At 52.2% G+C, this 19,876-nt stretch overlaps 1 protein-coding gene across 1 annotated transcript in view; it reads right to left on the bottom strand.

The window, feature by feature from the left end:
- SHISA6 (shisa family member 6) overlaps nt 1-19,876 on the bottom strand; it is a 254,219-nt gene that overhangs the window by 223,286 nt on the left and 11,057 nt on the right. The window contains exon 2 of the mRNA XM_066264275.1: nt 5,452-5,612. Within this exon, the coding sequence (XP_066120372.1) occupies nt 5,452-5,612 (161 nt within the window). The remainder of the gene's footprint in view (nt 1-5,451; nt 5,613-19,876) is intronic.

The raw sequence follows: 19,876 nt of genomic DNA, 5'->3' as shown, positions 1-19,876 counted from the left end.
AAAATGGCAAGTGAGGACGCCACTCAAGAAGCAATATGGAAAGATCTTAAATAAGTTTCACTGGGGTTTTTTGGTCAGGTATTATTTAATATTTTTCATTAATATTTTAAAACTCTTATAATCTAGTTTTGTGTACCGCTTTTATTGTTCTTACTTAAGTATTAAATGCATAAAATAATAAAATGCCTTTTGGTATATCAGTGGTTGTTTTTTTTATATATATATACTTAAAATGGTCATTAGGGCAGAGAGCCAGTTGTTAAATGATTTGAATCCCACCCCTGGATAGAATAAAAGGCTTTTATAGCTGGAGGAGGCATTCTCTGCTCATGTGGGCATAGGAGCTCCCATCCCAGAGAAACGTTACAGGATCCGCTCCCTTGAATAAAGTGGCCGGCACACCGTAGGCAGCTCCCCAGGCCATACCTGGGCCACTTGTGTCATCCTTGTTTTTATTATCATTGAGGCAGGACCCTCACTCCTATCCCCAAATCAAACAACCCTGTGCTTCCAATGCCCGAGACCCCGAGCGAGCTGCCCAGAGCCCCGGGAAGCATCACTTCCATCCTCGGAGGAGCGCCCGGGGCAGGGGCTGGGTCTCGGAGCCTTCGTTTTAGATACAGATCCGTGGACTCTGACGGGTCAAGGGACACCAAGACCTTGCTTGGTCTTTCTCATTTTTCACTCATTTGCCCCGAGGGGTGGATATCTGTCCAGAATCCAGTCATGGCTAACACTGAGCGCTTGCAACACGTCGTGACCTGGTTTGGGTGCTCTCATTGGTTTAACTCCGTGCGTCCTTAAAACAACTGTGGGCAGCAGGGACCATGAGCCCCCAGGGAAGACAAGGAGACTCCAAAGGGCAACGAAACTGGCCCGAGGCTGCATGCCCAGCAATGGTGAGGACCAGAAAGCCAACCAAGATCTATTTCGGCACCTAGGCTGTCCCAGTTCTCCTCAAACTCCCCTTGCTGAGTTCTTTAAAATGCAAGGTCCATTCACTCTGCAGGTGGGAGGGAGCCTAGGGTGTCCATCTCTCACGGACGCCCCAGTGGTGCTGAGTGGGAAGGCCCCTGGACATCCTCTGAGTAGCCTAACTAGCCATCTGCCATGATGCCCCTGGTATTTCTGGAAATCCCTCCTTCAGATCTTCCTACAAGACTCTTGCCACCAAACTCCGGCGCTCAGCGGTGTGTCCATTTGATGAACCACTGTCAACAGCAACAATCACCGTCAGTCCCCTCTCTGACCACCCTGGGCGCAGTTCTGTTTATGTTCTGCTCAAATTGCCATCTTTTTGTGGCAAAGGATACCAGTCAGCTGTTTGCCAAAGCAGTTCTGTCCCTTATAAAGCAGTCGATGTTGTAGGTTGTTGTGAAATGGCTTTTTAAATGCAAGTGCTTTCTGGGTCAGCGAAGCGACTCCTACTTCTCAAAGCTAAGTGAAGAGGTCCAACCGAGAAACACAGAGAGAGGATTCCCCCGACACAGGGGAGAGTCACGTCACTGTAAGCCAGGGGTCCCCAAACTTTTTACACAGGGGGCCAGTTCACTGTCCCTCAGACTATTGGAGGGCCGGACTATAAAAGAAACTGAACAAATCCCTATGCACACTGCACATATCTTATTTTAAAGTAAAAAAACACACAAAACGGGTACAAATACAATATTTAAAATAAAGAACAAGTAAATTTAAATCAACAAACTGATCAATATTTCAGTGGGAACTATGGGCCTGTTTTTGGCTAATGAGATGGTCACTGTCCAGTTCCATATTTGTCACTGCTAGCTGTAACAAGTGGTATGATGCACTTCTGGAGCCGTGATGCGTGCGTCCCGCATCACTGTACATGAGCGACGCCGTGCTTTGAAGACCGCCACATACAGTACTCTCACTGACCACCAGTGAAAGAGGTGCCCCTTTGGACGTGCGGCGGGGTCCGGATAAATGGCCTCAGGGGGCCGCATGCGGCCCGCGGGCCGTAGTTTGGGGGGACTCCTGCTGTAAGCGCTGTCTCTTCCTCCGATCACTGGAACAGGGGTGCAGATAGAAGCAAGAAGAAATGACAGCGCTTCTCGCCTCGGGAGAGGCACGCAGGGCAAGTCAAGCCTGGCTACTTAATCAGTCTTGACTCAGTGGCTGGAAACTACCTGCCTTACTAGCGAGACAGAGAACCTCGGAGCAGACAGGGCGGAGGTCAGCTCCCCAGGAGGCGTGGGACGTCAGCGTGACCCGAAGTTCCGGCTCAGCAGACAAGGCTACTCCAAACCACGCCTCTTCGGGGAAACCGACGCGCTCTACTCAACCATGGTCAACATACCAAGTACCGACTCAACGGTCACCAGCGATCGTCCAAGTTATTCGGCACGGTGGGTGCCTCTGCGTAATTTCCATAGCCCAGGGGTCGTCATACTTCGCTCCGCGTTCGAATCACCTGGACCGCTCCAAACGCCACCCCCTCCGTGCTCAGGCCAGACCCCTTTATCAATTAAACCACAACCTCTGGGTTTGGGGCGCAGGGTCCCCTAACTGTTCCAGTTCCCCGGGTGACTCCGGTGCGCAGCCCAGTCTGAGCACGGCCTGCACAGTGTCTGTGCCCTCGCTCACGAAATGAAGGAAGCCCTCTAGACCAGTGGTTCTTGCCCGGCTGTGTGCTCAAATCACCGTGGGGAGATCTTTTTAAATACTGATGCCCGCAGCAGCCCTAGACGCTCTGGTTAATTTGTAGGGCCCAGGCTAGCACGTTTTTAAATTATTTTTATTTATTTATTTTTTATTTTTTTGTATTTTTCTGAAGTGAGAAGTGGGGGGGAGGCAGACAGACTCCGTCATTAAAGTCTCATTACCTAGGACATCTGTCCCCTGGACATATTTCTGGCTCTCTTAGCCAAATGTCCTCTTCTGGGCAGAATGCTTCCCGTCCACGGTCACCTCCTTCCCTCTTCCTTTGGTTTTGCTGCTCCAGTGAGGGGGAGGGATCTGAGCCCTGAGAGGGACAACCTGGCCAGGAGGTGTGGCTGTTTCCTTCCTTTCCTTCCTTCCTTCCTTCCTTCCTTCCTTCCTTCCTTCCTTCCTTCCTTCCCTCCCTCCCTCCCTCCCTCCCTTCCTTCCTTCCTTCTCTCCTTCCCTCCTTCCCTCCCTCCCTCCCTCCCTCCCTCCCACTAGAAGGTGATGCTCTGCCCATCTAGGGAGTTGCTCCATTGCAACCAGAGCCATTCTAGTGCCTGAGGTGGAGATCATGGAGCTGTCCTCAGCACCTGGGCCAACTTTGCTCCAATGGAGCCTTGGCTGCAGTAGGGGAAGAGAGAGAGAGATAAAGGAGAGGGAGAAGGGTGGAGAAGCAGATGGGCACTTCTTCATGTGCCCTGGCCGGGAATCAAACCCAGGACTTCCACACGCCAGGCCGACGCTCTAACACTGAGCCAACCGGCCAGGGACCCAGGCTAGCATTTTGAACAGCTTACCAAGTGATTCCAAGGTATATCTGAGTAGATAACTACTTGCCCAAAGGTTTCTTTTTCTTAATCATTTTTGGCCAAGATTCTTTCTCTTGCTTACATTTTAAGCTTCTATTACATTAAGGCTAAAAAATTCATCTTCGGCTTTTTGCAAAGGTGGGTCTCTCATCTTTACATTTAAGTCAGGGGGATCTTTACCTTGAAAAAGTCTATGAATCTCCTTAAATCCTATGCAAGATGTTGGATGAATGTGTATATCCATATATATGTATATATTTTTAAGGAAAATGTCCTTAACTTCTATTGGATTCTCAAAAGATTTAATATTATTACCTCAAAGGCAACAATGTAGTTTCCGATTTCATAAATTTAATAAAAATGGCAACAGACGAAGACTTAACTGGGGGGGGGGGCAAGCAGTGAACACACAATACAGAGTCCAGAGACGTGTTGTAGAATAGGGCACCTGAAGCCTATATCATTATGTTAACTTGTGCCAACCCAATAAATTCAATTAAAAAATAAATTAAATCCATCCTTAAAATTATAAAATAAAGAAAATTCAAGAATGAATGGAAAATAAATATGTCCCAGCAGTGTATACACCATAATTTGATTTTGTAACATACCAACTGCCACCTAGCTGTCGCATGTCATTATTGCAGGTTTAGCTCAGACTCTATCATTTGTTTCAACCACCAGTCTGCAGGCCAATGCCGGTCCACCAGAAATCTCATGCCAACCCAGAAGAGAGTTAACCATTTTGATATTGTATGAGGATTACAGACCCAATGATCTTAAGTCAAATTCGCTTGCGCTCGGGGTGATTTCTGCCTTAGCGGTCCCCGAAATAATTCTCCTATTTTTACAGGTCCCTAAGTGTAAAAAGGTTGAAACCCACTGGACTATATAGAGTCCATCCTTTGAAAAGCATGGTGGATGTAAAGGTTTCAGACCCAAGTATCAGCACAGAAGCTGTGTTGGATACTGATGTTGGTACCAGCATATCTGATAAAGCTCATAATGAGAAGTGACACCCCCAGCTGACCTTGAAAGGAGACTTGTCCACTCAGCTACTCTGGACTCATGTCCCCCACTGGGTTAGGACATTAAGATTTTCTAGTCCTCACTATTGTTACCTTTATGGCTCAGTTTTTAATCCCGGTTTTCTTTCTCACAACCCTGTGTCCTTGGGGAAACTCCTAAACCAACCTGTTTCTCTGCTGAAATGGGGGCGACAGGGGTACTTTTAAGACAAGCTGTGAACAATAAGTAAGAAAACACATGTCAAATGCTCAGTATAACACTCAGCACAGAGCAAGATCCAGTAAAGGTGAGGTGACATTATCGTCCCTACTGATGCTACACTGTTAACATCTGAGGGACCTTGCCCAAGTCACCCGGTTTCCTAGAGCTTCATGTATCATTCCATCCAACAAGGAAAATGAGCCCTGTTCCATTTCCCTCAGACAGTCATGGAGATGAGCACATAGACAACTAGAAGGCACACTCACATCACGTGGCAAGTCACCATCCATCCAGGGATCCCTAGAGCAACAACGGGGTCACCCTACAATACAGACACAGCCCCTACCCTGGGAGTGCTCTTTGAGATGCTCATAGTGGAGAAATCTCTACAACAGACTGCAACAGTCCCTTGTCATACTCTTGTCACACAGCATCCTAGGCAGCCTACACCTTCCCCGACATGGGCAAGTGGGTGACATGTCCCCTAGCAGGTAAGAATCATGCCGGCCACTCACTAGATCACAGAGGCCCCAAATCAACAGCTCTTCTCCAGCCCGGACACTCACCGATGGCAGTCTTTCCCACGCCGATTCCTCCCCCACCCCCGAGACAGTCCCCGGCCTCCTTCGCAGGGCGGTCCACCCGGTAGAGAATCTTACAGCATGGTCTCCACAATCTGCCCCAAGGGAGGAGCAATAGCACCGACACCTTGCAGCAGCCTCAGCAAAGAACAGCCTGCACTTACCTGGGGTCGGCTTGGCCGTGCGCACGGGGGTGTAGTGGTTTTTGGAGGATGATCTGACCGGCGTGTTCTCTTTGGGGGAGGTATCAATAGCTGAGATCGTTTCTCGTTCACAGTGTGCTATGGGGATTGGTCCCTGTTGTCTCAAGATGTCAGCCAGAGCCCTAAACGAGGAGAAGATACACACACAGTGAGATTCCCCGAGCAGGTGCCCAGGGCCACCAAGGGGTCAGGGGAGGGGACGGAGCCACAACCGTTCCATTCACAGTCACAGCTTCCTCTGGGGCTGGTCTCAGCAGGAAGGCAGGGTACAGGGACAGCTTCCTCTGGGGCTGGTCTCAGCAGGAAGGCAGGGTACAGGGACAACTTCCCCCAGATCCCCTCCAGATCCCGCCCCTGGGAAGATCCCTGCAGCAGCTGGCCAGCAGAAGGCCACTGCCCTGCAGGGCTGACTCTGTCGGCCTCACATTCAGCAGCAGGTTCCTAATATCACAACAGCCACCTTCCCCATCAGAAATGACACACCAAGTGAGCATGTCCCCTATACTGGGCGACCCACAGAAGTACAACACGTGCCTGCCACCCTCCGAGAACGGTGTGATTTAGCAGCAGAGACAGGATGTACAGATGAGAAGATAACTATCGGAGCACGAGCAGGGCCACAACTGTAGCCCGGAGGAGAGAACACATACAAGCACAGGCAGGAAAGGACGAGGAGAAGGAGAGGTGCCCAGAGGGGCTGCTGTCATTGCAGAGCCCCCCCGAGCCCCCCTGAGCCCCCCGCACGAGGCCCAGACCCCCTAGGGAGCACCTTGCATTCACCCGACACTCGGCATCCACCAAGCGCCGGGCACGCGTCATCAGTCCCTGCGGAGACAGAGGCGAACGGGACACACGTAACTCCTGCCACCGAAGGGCTCACAGTTCAGGGGGACATCGCTCCCCAGCCTGGCTCCACACAGGGCTTGCGCCATGGGCGTGGCACAGGAGACACTCCGTGCTGGTGGGAAACGGGGACCCGCAGGGATGCTCCGAAAAGGCGTCGGTGAGTGCAGACAAGCCTCAAGAGACCACCATCAGGGTGCTGTCGCTCTCGGGCCAGCCCCCCGGGGCGGAGGGTACTCCTGTCTTGCCGGAGCTGGCTGAGACCTCCTCCATCCACTCGGGGTGTCCCTGAGGTGGGGGGCGAGACACCACGCCTCCAGACCGTCCCCCTGGCGTCATTCACCCGGGGCTTCCCGCGCCCACACTCTGTCCCCTTGGGAAGGGACAGCCCCGGCAGGGTAACACGTGTTGGAGAGTGGTTTGTTCCCTTCCGTTATGCTGCCTCTGACGGGCGGGACCTTCCTGGGAGATGTGCGAGCGTCACCCTGGCAATCTTACCGTTCGGTGGCACGGATATAGCAATTTCAGGGTTTCCCAACGCTTCCCCCTCACTGGCTTCCTATTCTCCCACAGCGGTAGCGCGGGAAGGAGCAGAGGCGTGCCGCCGCCCCCACCCCCCCGAGCCCCGTCTGCCATGGCGGTGTCCCCCAGCCCTGCAACAGACCCCCGCCACTGCAGACCCGCGGACTGGGTCCGAGACCGGAGCTGCAGGGCCTAGAAATAAGAAAGAAGGACCACTTTGCCGGTCAAGAGATGTGAGTTCTAATCCCAGCTCTGCCTCTGATGAGCTGGGAGCCTCGGGGCAGATGTGCTCATCTCTTAAAATTAAAATGTTACAGAGAACGGACAGACCGACAGCTGTCAGAGGGGGGCTTAGTGACAAAGGTGAAGGACCGAGGCAATGGCATGGTGACTATCGGAAGGAAAGGGGGTGGGGCGGATGGTAGAAAGGGGAAGAAATCGTGATAGAAGGAGACTTGACTGGGGTGATGAACAACACACAATATAACATACAGATGATGTATTACAGAATTGTACACTTAAAACCTATATAATTTTATTAATCACTGTCACCTCAATAAAAAATAAATAAAATAATAAATAAAAATCTAATCTTTTGGCCCTGGACTGTGGCACAGTGTATGGAGCATCAGCCCAGCATATGGATGTCCTGGGTCCGATTCCTGGTCAGGGCACACATGAGAAGCGGCCATCTGCTTCTCCATTCCTCCTTCTCCCCCTTCTCTCCCTCTTCCCCTCCCACAGCCAGTAGCTCCATGGGTTAGAGCATGGCCCCGGGTGCTGAGGATGGCTCCATTGAAGCGCATCAGCCTCAGGTGATAAAAATAGCTTGGTAATCTAGCATCATCCCTAGATGGGGTTGCCAGATGGATCCCAGCCAGGGCGCATGTGGGAGTCTGCCTCACTATCTCTCCTCCTCTCACCTGAAAAAAAAAAAAAAGTAATATTTTTTCACCTCATTAGCAAAACAAGGGTTTACACTAGCATAAACTCTGTAAGATGCCTTCTAATTTTAACATATGATGTTTTATTTTTTAAACTACACACATGTACAAGTTACCTGGTTCTTTCATCCTCCTGTTTGTCAACATTACTTTCCCACCATGTTCATTCACATGGAAATAAAATAGGGAGCTACAAGCCGTAACGGAAATCCAGACCAATGGGATAGAATTGAGATCCCAGAAGTAAACCCACATCCCTATGGTCAACAGCTTTCAACGAGAATGCCAAGATCATCCAACGGGTAAAGACCAGTGTCTACAGAAAGTGAGGGTTGGACACCCGGATACTCACGTGCTAAAGAATGAAGCTGCACTTTTACTTCACACGATATGTAAAAATGAACCCAAAACAGATCACAGACCTAAATAGTAAGAGCTAAAACTTGGAACTCTTAGAAAACATGAAGGTAAATCTTTGTGCCATAAATTTGACAATGGTTTCTCAGATATGACGCCAAAAGCACAAACAATAAAAGAAAAAAAAAAGATAAATTGGACTTTGTTAAAATTAAAACCTTTTCTGCATCGTTAGATACCATCAAGAGAATGAAAGATAACCCGGAGGACGGGAAAAGATATTTGAAAGGCATATTTCTGATAAGAGACATATCTAGAATATAGAAAGCCTCTTAAAATTCAATAACAAACAGCCCAATTTGGAAATGTACAAATGGTATAAAGGACATTTCTCTCACGAAGGTGAACGTGAGGAGCAGCTCCACAGCATTGGTCCTCAGGAGCATGGAAACGGAAACCACAACCAGACAGCCGTCACGCCCATGGAAACAGCTACAACCAAATGTTGGCAAGAATGTAGCGGGACTAGAGCCTTCCTAAGCTGTGATCTGGTGAAGAGTTTCGCGGTTCCTCAAAATGTGAAACATAGTTACCCCATGGCCTAGCAACTCTACTCCTAGGCACATTCCCAAGAGAAGAGAAAGCATCTGTCCAGCCTGACCAGGTGGTGGCGCAATGGATAGAGCATTGGCCTGGGATGCTGAGGACCCAGGTTTGAAACCCTAAGATGGCCGGGCTGAGAGCGGGGTTGCTGGCTTGAGCGTGGGATCATAGACATGATCTCATGATCACTGGCTTCAGCCCAAAGGCCACTGGCTTGAGCAAGGGGTCACTGCTCGGCTGGAGCCCCCCCAGTCAAGGCATGAGAAATCAATCAATGAACAACTAAGGTGCCACAACTACAAGTTGACGCTTCTCATCCATCTCTCTTCCTGTCTGTCTGTCTGTCTCTCTCTCTCTTGCTATGTGCACTAAAAAGAGGAAGCGTTAGCAGGCTGCAGTCGGCCTGTCTCCTCCTGAAGGAAGATAGTGACTTGCGCGGGACCCTCCTCAGGTACCCAGTCGGCTAGGCGAGGCTGGGAAGCACAGCCAGAGCTGGGGGTGTGCTGGAGAGGTCGTTCCTGAAGACACGGGCTCTCTGGGCATGGCGACCCTGGCCTGTGCGGTCCTAGGGGTGGCCAGGGTGGCCGCCCCAGCTCTGTGGGCTTCCCTGACCCTGGAGCTCCATCCTCCAAGACTCGTTCTTTCCTGGTGCCCTCTGGCTATGAGAAAGTGGTTGCGATTCCCAGGTAGTGTGTCCTTAGGAGTTATCCCCTCTGCCAGCCCCACTCCCCTCTGCCAACCTCCCCACCCATCTGCCAGCCCCCCCTGCCAGCCCCCCCTGCCAACCCCCCTGCCAGCCCCCTCCCCTCAGTCAGCCCCCCCCTTGTCAACCCTCCTCTCCTAACCCCCCTGCCAGCCCCCTCCCCTCAGTCAGCCCCCCCTTGTCAACCCTCCTCTCCTAACCCCCCTGCCAGCCCCCTCCCCTCAGTCAGCCCCCCCTTGTCAACCCTCCTCTCCTAACCCCCCTGCCAGCCCCCTCCCCTCAGTCAGCCCCCCCTTGTCAACCCTCCTCTCCTAACCCCCCTGCCAGCCCCCCTGCCAGCCCCCTGCCAGCCCCCTCCCCTCAGTCAGCCCCCCCTTGTCAACCCTCCTCTCCTAACCCCCCTGCCAGCCCCCTCCCCTCTGTCAGCACCCCCTTGTCAGCCCTCCTCTGCCAACCCCACTGTCAGCCCCCCTCTGCCAGCCCCCTCCCCCCCACCAGCCCCCCTCTGCCAGCCCCCTCCCCCCATCAGCCCCCCTCTGCCAGCCCCCTCCCCCCCACCAGCCCCCCTCTGCCAGCCCCCTCCCCCCATCAGCCCCCCTCTGCCAGCCCCCTCCCCCCCACCAGTCCCCCTCTGCCAGCCCCCTCCCCCCATCAGCCCCTCTCTGCCAGCCCCCTCCCCCCCACCAGCCCCTCTCTGCCAGCCCCCTCCCCCCATCAGCCCCCCTCTGCCAGCCCCCTCCCCCCCACCAGCCCCTTTCTGCCAGCCCCCTCCCCCCCACCAGCCCCTCTCTGCCAGCCCCCTCCCCCCCACCAGCCCCCTCTGCCAGCCCCCTCCCCCCCATCAGCCCCCTCCCCCCCACCAGCCCCCTCTGCCAGCCCCCTCCCCCTCTGCCAGCCCCCTCCCCCCACCAGCCCCCCTCTGCCAACCCCCTCCCCCCCACCAGCCCCTCTCTGCCAGCCCCCTCCCCCCATCAGCCCCCCTCTGCCAGCCCCCTCCCCCCCACCAGCCCCCCTCCGCCAGCCCCCCCAGCTCCTCAGCTCCACCCCCCTCCTTGTTCCCATTCCTCTCCATCTTCCATCCCCTTCTCTCCAGGGTGCTTGATAAATATTATTCTCATTCTGAAATGTGCGGTCCCAGTTTCACCTAATTAATTTGGATACGCCAGAGGAAATGGGTTAAGGCCTGAGCTACTTTCTAACCATAGGGGGAAAAAAATTGGCCACCGAGGAACAGGGAAGAGGATTCTGGAAGACAGCAGGTGGCAGCTCAGGCCTGAGAGGGGCGGAAGATCGGAAGGAGGGGCGGAGAGGGACAGGCAGCGACAAACAGGGAGAGGGAGAACAGAGGCAGAGACTGACACAGAGAGAAGAGAAAGGTGGAAAGAGGTGGGCAGAGACGGAGCCAACCAAGGGGAAAGTGGACGAATGAGCCAGAGACTCAGAGGCAGAGAGAGAGAGAAGTCAGGGGTGCGGAGTGAAGGAGAGAGACAGACAAGGAGACAGAAAGAGAGAGAAGTCAGGGGTAGGGAGTGAAGGAGAGAGACAGACAAGAAGTCAGAGAGAGAGAGAAGTCAGGGGTACAGGAGTGAAGGAGAGAGACAGACGAGAAGTCAGAGAGAGAGAGAAGTCAGGGGTACAGGAGTGAAGGAGAGAGACAGACAAGAAGTCAGAGAGAGAGAAGTCAGGGGTACAGGAGTGAAGGAAAGAGACAGACAAGAAGTCAGAGAGAGAGAGAAGTCAGGGGTACAGGAGTGAAGGAGAGAGACAGACGAGAAGTCAGAGAGAGAGAGAAGTCAGGGGTAGGGAGTGAAGGAGAGAGACAGACGAGAAGTCAGAGAGAGAGAGAAGTCAGGGGTACAGGAGTGAAGGAGAGAGACAGACAAGAAGTCAGAGAGAGAGAAGTCAGGGGTACAGGAGTGAAGGAGAGAGACAGACTCAGGCAGAGAGAGAGAGAAGTCAGGGGTACAGGAGTGAAGGAGAGAGACAGACAAGAAGTCAGAGAGAGAGAAGTCAGGGGTACAGGAGTGAAGGAGAGAGACAGACTCAGGCAGAGAGAGAGAGAGAAGTCAGGGGTACAGGAGTGAAGGAGAGAGACAGACTCAGGCAGAGAGAGAGAGAAGTCAGGGGTACAGGAGTGAAGGAGAGAGACAGACTCAGGCAGAGAGAGAGAGAAGTCAGGGGTAGGGAGTGAAGGAGAGAGACAGACTCAGGCAGAGAGAGAGAGAAGTCAGGGGTAGGGAGTGAAGGAGAGAGACAGACTCAGGCAGAGAGAGAGAGAAGTCAGGGGTAGAATCAGAGAGATGAGGCACGCAGGCAGAAGTGAGGAAGAAAAGGAGGACGTTGAGGAGAAACTTCGAGAAGGACAGTGCTTCAGAAGGCGAGAGACATGCGGAAGACAGGAGAATCAGAGAGAGAGAGAGAGAGAGAGAGAGAGAGGCGGAGATGGGCAAGTGAGGAGTGAGGCGGTTCCACCCCACCGGCCCGCCCACGCTGACTAGAGACAAGTCCAGCTGAAGAATTTGGAGAGTCTTCCTCACTGTCCTGCTTGTTCCAGTCCCCCCCCCCCCCCGGGCCACTTCTGCCGCAATGTCTGGACACATCAAACAACAAGAAAATGCTTTCTGCCTAAATTATCTCGGTAGATGCCTTGGTTCTCTGCTAGCACATGGGCTCCTCGGCTGGCTTTGGTGCAGGCAGCGCAGAGTGAAAGAACTGGGCAGCAAACCTGAGCAGGGAAAAGAGGCGTTTGATGCCCGGGGCCAGGAAACTTGAGCGCTCTTCAGCACGCGTGTATACAAACCGTCGGCGTCTGGACAGGACCGTGTGTTTGGATAATATTCTGATTCTGAAAGTGTTCAGCTGCCTATCCAGTGTGATGTCCACATTAGCCTCCTGTGGCCTCTGTAGCTGGTGTTACCCGCATCTTCCACAAGAAACTGAGGTTCAGACTAGTCCCAGGGCTAGGCCATGATGGGACAGGACCCGGAACCCAGCTTGTGACTTGAGTCCGGGTGGCCTTCTGCTCCCTGGAACTGCCTCTTACACACACGTCACTTTCTCATCAAGCCGAGGAGATTGAACACCTCCTCCTGGTCTTTCCCGCTGGGCCTGCTAATTTAGCAAATGCCAGTTCACACGTGGGCATGGTGAAACAATTAGCCAGTGAGTGAGTGACTCAGGCCAAGACTCATTATTCATTTGCCTAGAACGCTGGTTAATGTCAGTGGTCCCAAGGAAATGAAAATGGGTTTGACTTTTGTAAGTGTTGAGTTATCTGGACACCAGGGACCAGGCCCAATCAACAGCTTGACGTGCTGCCACCTGCATTCAAGACAGGAGATCTTTCTTAAAATAGCAAACGATTCCCCTGAACCAGAGGGAAATGAACAGAACCTCGTTCATAACTTTGCTTCACAGGCTTGCCGGCTTAGGAAATTATAGGCTATCAGTGATGAAGCAAGTACTCCGTGTCAGAAACGGCGCTAAACTCTGACTTGCACGTTATGTAACTCTCTAAACAACCTTACATGCCAGGTATCACTTTTACTGCTGAGAAAAACTAAGGTTTGGAGAGATTTGTCATCTTTCCCAAAGTCACACAACTAGGAAATGGTAAATTCAAATACTGTAGGTCGATTCAACTACAGAGGCTGACTTTGTATCATTGAATTATTGATTCATCCATCCATCCATCCATCCATCCATCCATCTATCATGCTAATCCTCTATCACTTAATCACATTTGTCTTTTCAACTACTGTGTCTTTGCCATGGCCTCTGAACACAAGGTTTTAGTGTTCCCTCTCTAGTGGAGAAATCTACCCAGACAGAACTCCTCCACCTTGCCCGGTTCGCTTCACTTTAGGGAGTCATCGACAGCAACAGCCCCGAGAGTTTCTACATTGTTTTACCAGGCGACCTTTTTGTCAAATGAAATTCCGTCTAGAACACAGAACGCCAATATACTTCACTAGGACCCTGGCTCTGCAGAGCCCAGAGTGAGGAGTCCTGCTCTTCCAAGCTCTGGGCTGTCTCCACCTGGTCATCCCCGAGCTTCACGGAGCTTCCAAGTTTAAAAACAAAGGTAGCAGAAGCATGCCAGATGAAGAAAGACCTTGGGAATTTTTTTTGTCACAATTTTTACTCAAGGAACAAATGGTAAAAAATTAGGTCCCTCCAAATTAAGTAAGGAACCCGGGGATCCTTGGTTCATCCGGTAATTTTTAAGTTTTATTTCACCTGAACTACTATGCATTTCGTATGGACCACACGACCATCATTGCTCACTCAAGAGGAATAAGTGAGAAGCAGCCTTCGACCTTTGCCACGTCTCTGGATTTCTGAGTCATTTAAAAAGCACGGGAGGGAGAAAAGCAGCTCAGGTCGTATTCGCTAAGTATTCCTATGCCGAGAGCAAGCAGGCTGGTTGGTGTGGAGCGCTGGTCATGTGCTTTCTCTCTTTCCGGAGTAGAGAACAGTTTAGGCCGCTGGACAGGTATGAGAGAAGGCTGAGGAGAGGAACGATTCCATGAATAAGCCCTTCTGGTTGATGTTCTTATTCCTAAGGACTAATGAGAATACTCATGTTTTTGAAGAATTCTCTAAAAGCATCCCTGCCTAATTAAGCTGAGTACACTGAAGATAATTTTTTTTAAAAGAATGCACAGTTTTTCCCTGAGTGGGCCATCAGTCTAATTTTTAGTTCTTTTCACAGAGAAAACTAAAGAAAATGCTGACAATTTAAGAAATAAACCTATTCCTATGTAAAAAAAAACAACTGCAGGACAAACCATGGGAAGGTTTAATTTTCTTTTTTCTTTTTCTTTTTTTTTTTTTTGGTTGTTTTGTTTTGTTTTTTAGTGAGAGATAAAGACAGAGAGTGAGACAGAGAGAGGGACACACTGGGACAGACAGACCAGAAGGGAGAGAGATGGGAAACATCAATTCTTCGTTGTGGCTCCTTAGTTGTTCATTGATTGCTTTTTCATATGTGCCTTGCCTGAGGGGCTACAGCAGAGCCAGTGACCCCTTGCTCAAGCCAGCAACCTTGGGCTCAATTCAGCGACCATGAGGTCATGTCTAGGATCCCGTGCTCAAGCCAGCAACCTCGGGTTTCGAACCTGGGTCCTCCGCATGGCAGTCCAATGCTCCATCCACTGCGCCACTGCCTGGTCTGGCAAGGTTTAGTTTTCTTTAAGTCAATCTCTGAGAACTACTTCTCTTGGATTTCTCCTAAAAAGTAGAGTGCAGATGTTGTATTCCAGTTTCACGTTTTGGTTACGTGAGTCCCAGCTAACTGAGTCATCCCTCGACGCGGACACAGGGAACAGCCCGTGTCCTCTCTAACCTCGTCCTCAAACTTCTCCACTGGGCAGCCGGGGCGCCTGCCTTCTCTCAAATACGCACTCCGGGCCGGGGAAGTGAACATGCACTTTTCCATGCACGCGGTGTGAGGAGAATGGCTTCATTTAGTTCCCCTTATTCCTGGTTCTCCCGCCGTCCACTCGGGAAAACACAGCTGCCGGCTTTGTGTGTGCACAGACATCCCTCTCCTCATACAGAGAGGCTGGGATGGGACGTGGCGTGCTCTCCTTTGTTGTGGTAACAATGTCTGTGCATCTGCACCGAGCCCTTCTGCAGGTCTGAGTTGTCTCCGGCCCAACTGGGGTTCATCACAACGGACAGTCAGACAGACACACACACAGCACAGGACTCAGCCAGAGGAGGGCTCAGCCCGCTGGCTTTGTTTCTCCTACCAGGCAGGGCGAGGCACTCCACCCTCACGGGCGGCCGTCCTAGGACTGTCCTGTCGCTCTGCTTGCTCATAGGCAGAGAGTGGACGTGGTCCCCCCCCGGGACCCCACTCAACCCCAATAGCACCACCCCACCCGCACCACTCCTTGCCAATCCACCCATCCTATGAAAATTCACCCAGGCCCGGGAAATTCAGTCGCATAAACGACCTGCCCAGATTTTCCGGCAATACTGGGATCATCCCTGTCTGAGAACAAGTTAAAGATCTGACTGGGTCATAGACCTTTCCGCTTGGAACTGGAAGAAACAAAAACGCAACTGAGATTGATTCGAGCACTTGGGCGGCCAGGTAGGTGATAGGTGCTCTCACAGCAGCACCTGCTGCTGCTGCTGCCGCTGCCGCTGTTGGTCGGTATCATCTTCCTGACTCGCTCTGGACACAGACCTGCATCGACAGGGTGGGGGTGGGGTTGCAAAGTGAAGGTGGGATAGCCGAGAAGCGAGACATGAGGATTCTGCAGCCAGGGTGCCCGGGTCAGAATGCCAGCCACTTGGTATACAATATTCATGATCGTGAGCTAGCTACTTCAGTATCCTGCACGCCTGTCTCCTCATTGAAAACAATAAGGCCAAAAATAATGTCTCCTTCTTCAGCTTATTGTAGAGATGAAGTCAGTTCATATCCGTAGAGCACTTAGACCAGAACATGCCACCCGGCAAGCACTACGTAAGTATCCAATGAAGAAATACACCCGAATCCAATCTCCCGGGGTCTCCGCAGGCTCAGCTCAAGGAGCACAGCGGAAGTAAGCGCAGCAGAGGGGAGTCTTGGGGGACTGACTCAGCAATGCCAGATGGAAAAGCTCTTGGGGTGGAGAGTGAGCCACAGGGCACGGCTGGGGCTCCGGGTCAGCCTGGAAGGGGCCGCCCACATCCCGTACTGTCCGCTCAGGCCTCAGGACAGGGATGCATCTGGTCACACAGCAGTTCTTACTGAACTTTGACCTTGGGCACTGTGAGCCAAGCACAAGGAGGGTGTCTCTTCGCTCCCTTCTGCAAGGCCACCACAAGCTCTGCTTCCAACAGTGTGCAAGGCTGCTCCCGGGTAAATCCCACTGAGAGGCAAAGGGACTCCTGGCCTCAGCAACACAACATCGGGATTTCACTGGAGCCTAGAGAGTAAATGGGGGAGATTGGCCAGCGCCCCATTTTCTGCCAAGATTCAGTGATTTTATCTCTTTGTTCTGCCTACCTCCCTTTTTCTTTCTTTTCTTTCTTCCTTGTCCCTTCCTTCCTTCCTTCTTTCCTTCTTTCCCTCCCTTCCTTCCTCAAAAAAATGATAAACACCATTGTTGTTTCCAAGCTGAAATATGTTCATGTCAGTGCAGCCATCGGAAGGGTGGGGTGTATGGAAAAAGATCACCCTAAATCCTTTTAAATTAATTAAGTCATTTGTTCATTTAACCATATTTACTGAGCACCTACTTTGTGTCAGGCATTGCCCTAGTCTCTACAACATGGACGTGAACAAGACAGGCCAACACACCTGTCCTCTCGGCATCGTGGAGGAGGAGATGGACTGGTTGATACCTATGGCTGGAGACTGACCAATTTCCTCCTCCCTCACCCCCCAAAAAAATAATCTTCAGATGTTTATATTTTATTTGAATGACTGTGACCCACATGTTTGCTCTTGGTGACATCGCTTGGGGTTTCGCTGTAACATTATAACCTCATTTCTATATGGCCGATCTTTGCACAGGCACGAAGCCTTAAAGCCATGTCTCCTGAGACGCAGACTTGTAGCTAGAGATGTCTGTCCAGGAGAAAGGAAGACGGGAAGGGGTTGTGCCTGCCGTTCCGAGACACGTGTGGTTGTCTTACAGGAGAAAGGATACCTTCTCCCTGGGCAGCTCCACCGGGCAGACTTCATGCCAGCAATGTCAGGGTGGTCCTGCTCCCCTGGGAGAACTCACTGGGGAGCCCTGTAAGGGCAGGTTGGACTGCATCGAGGTTCAGGGAAGCCCCAGCTCTAGACGCACGTGTGTGAGGGGAGGGGACTCCGGCGGCCAGAAGGCGGGGCACTGAAACCCTGCAAGTCCCTTCCAATCACGCGGGTCTGAATAGCCTTCTTACGACTGACTGTGCGAAGAAAACACACCTCCTCCCACATCCCAGGGCTGCTGCATAGGGACAGTACAGGTGTTCAGACGCGGACTCCCCCCCGCCTCCCCGGGGTGAACTGAGATCAGAACGGGCCAGGTAAGAACAGGCCTCCACACCGTGAGAGTCCCCATCTCGAGCCGTGCTAACAGACTAAGGCAGGGCCAAAGGTCCTGGGGCAGACAGAACAGGAAGGAAACTCAGATTAGCCTCCTGTCTCAGCTCCCAGAGAATGCTCTGAGGAAAGGAAAGAGGGAAGTCGACTCCAATACTGAGAAGGGGGGCTTTGCTAGGTGTCCCTCAAGGCAAAGGGAGAGAGGTCGAAGTCCTCTCCGTAAGGGACCCGGGCGCTATATGAACACACCCCGTCATGGCCGACAGCAGGTATGATGCCGTGTTCTCAGCACGCACACTGGTGTCCGGGACGCATTGAGAGCAGCCTGCCCCCCCACCCCCCCACCCCGCTCCTAACCTCTCCTGTGCAGGTGGCCATCACAGGGCCAGAGAGAAAGAGTGAGGCGGGTCCTCATTTGGGGGCTGTCGCCTAATCTGTATCAGAATTCTCAGCCCCGAAAAGGAGATAGCCTTCGGTTCTAAAAACTCAGAGAAACACCAAAGGAAAAAAAAAAACGCGAGAAAGCTGGGAATCATTAGCGGGAGCCCTTAGAGGAATTTAAAAAGGGAATTCAAAGCAGCCTGTATGGTCAAGCGTCACAAATTCAACAACAACCAAAAAAATGGGGGCAAGCTAATCCCAATCAATGAGACAGACAGGGAAATTATAAAACACTTTAAAGGAAATGCATTTTTACTGCTTTCTGAGCCATTGCCAGATTACAAACCAGGGAAGAAAAAGAAAGAAAGAAAAAAGAAGAAAAAGCCCTGATCTTCGGAGAGCTACTTTATTAAATAGCTAGGAATGCTTTGCAATTAGCAGGCCAATCGTCGGTGGAGGAGCCGGCCCGGAAACAACCTGTCCCGTCTGCACCGGCGCGCACGTGGCCAGCACGGTGTTGGCCGTCTTATCAGAGCGACGAATCCGTACATCGCAGCTTTTCATCAGAGAGAGGAAAAGAAACACCACGTTGCCCAGGTCCCGTTTGGAGAAATTTCTGCATCGACGCGGTTACAGCAGGACAGGTTCAAGGAGGAGAGTGGAGGGGCCGGGGGAGGGTGCCCCACGCACAACTCGACAGAAGTGAGCGAGGATCGGAAGGACAGATGGAGAAAGGAGGGATGGTGGACACACTCACACACACACACACAACAGCAACAACAACAACAACACAAGAAGGAACATTTTAATGATGTGACTTAAAGGAGAGAGAGAGAGAGGGGGGCAGATCCTCTGCTAAAACACCCAATTCTCTTTGCAGATGCGTGGAGGTGGGGGACCAGGGGCTAGCACGGAGGTGGGTTAAGAAAACTGGCCTCTGAGTATCTGGGAATAGAAAGGCAGAATGATTCCACCGCAGCAGGAGAAGCCTTCTAAGCTCTTGGGATCGCATTCCTGGGAAAGTCCAGGCCAATTCCTCAGGACGTAGCAAAAAAGCAAGAGAGGGCCATCTGCTAATCCCACAAGGCGGCTGGACTTCAGCTTCTCCCGCGTGTCCTCCGGCCAGGCCTCAAACCGCATCATCTCAAGGAGGCGGGGTCACGTGACTGCCACACGCCCAGACCTCAGAGTTCCCTGCTGATGGGATCGGAGGCTGATTCTAGGGCTGGGGAAGAAAAGCCCTCCTCACAGCCACTTCTTTGCTGGGATGAGGTTAGGCCCCCTCTTCCTGGCCTGACTTCTGGGGACAAGGGCAAACGCCACCATTTCCCAGGACCTCAGGAGGGCCCCTCGATGTCACTTAAAATAAACAGCCATGCCCTGGCCAGTTGGCTCAGTGGTAGGGCGTCAGCCCGGCATCTGGAAGTCCGTGGTTCGATTCCCAGTCAGGGCACACAGGAGAAGCGCCCATCTTCTTCTCTGTCCTTCCCCCTCTCCTTTCTTTCTGTCTCTCACTTCGTCTCCCACAGCCAAGTGTCCTTTGGAGCAAAGTTGGCCCAGGCACTGAGGATGGCTCCATGGCCTCTGCCTCAGGTGCTAGGATGGCTCCAGTTGCAGTGGAGCAACATCCCAGATAGGCAGAGCATCGCCCCCTGGTGGGCATGCCAGGTGGATCTTGGTCAGGCACATGGGGGAGTCTGTCTCTGCTTCCCTACCTCTCACTTCGAAAAAATACCAAAAAAACCCCAACAAACAGCCACACCTCCTGGCCAGGCCGTCCCTCTCAGGGCTCAGATCCCTCCCCTCACTGGAGCAGCAAAACCAAAGGAAGAGGGAAGGAGGTGACCGTGGATGAGAAGCATTCTGCCCAGAAGAAGACATTTGGCTAAGGGATCCACAAATATGTCCAGGGGACAGATGTCCTAAGTAATGAGACTTTAATGCCGGAGCTAATGGGAACAGTACACGAGACCAAATGCCAAAAAAGCAAGGAGTAATGAG

This window comes from Saccopteryx bilineata, chromosome 2 (genome assembly GCF_036850765.1).
Source record: "Saccopteryx bilineata isolate mSacBil1 chromosome 2, mSacBil1_pri_phased_curated, whole genome shotgun sequence".
In the NCBI taxonomy this organism is placed as follows: domain Eukaryota; kingdom Metazoa; phylum Chordata; class Mammalia; order Chiroptera; family Emballonuridae; genus Saccopteryx; species Saccopteryx bilineata.
The sequence above is the reverse complement of the archived record's forward strand: the minus strand, read 5'-3'. Positions and strand labels throughout refer to the sequence as shown.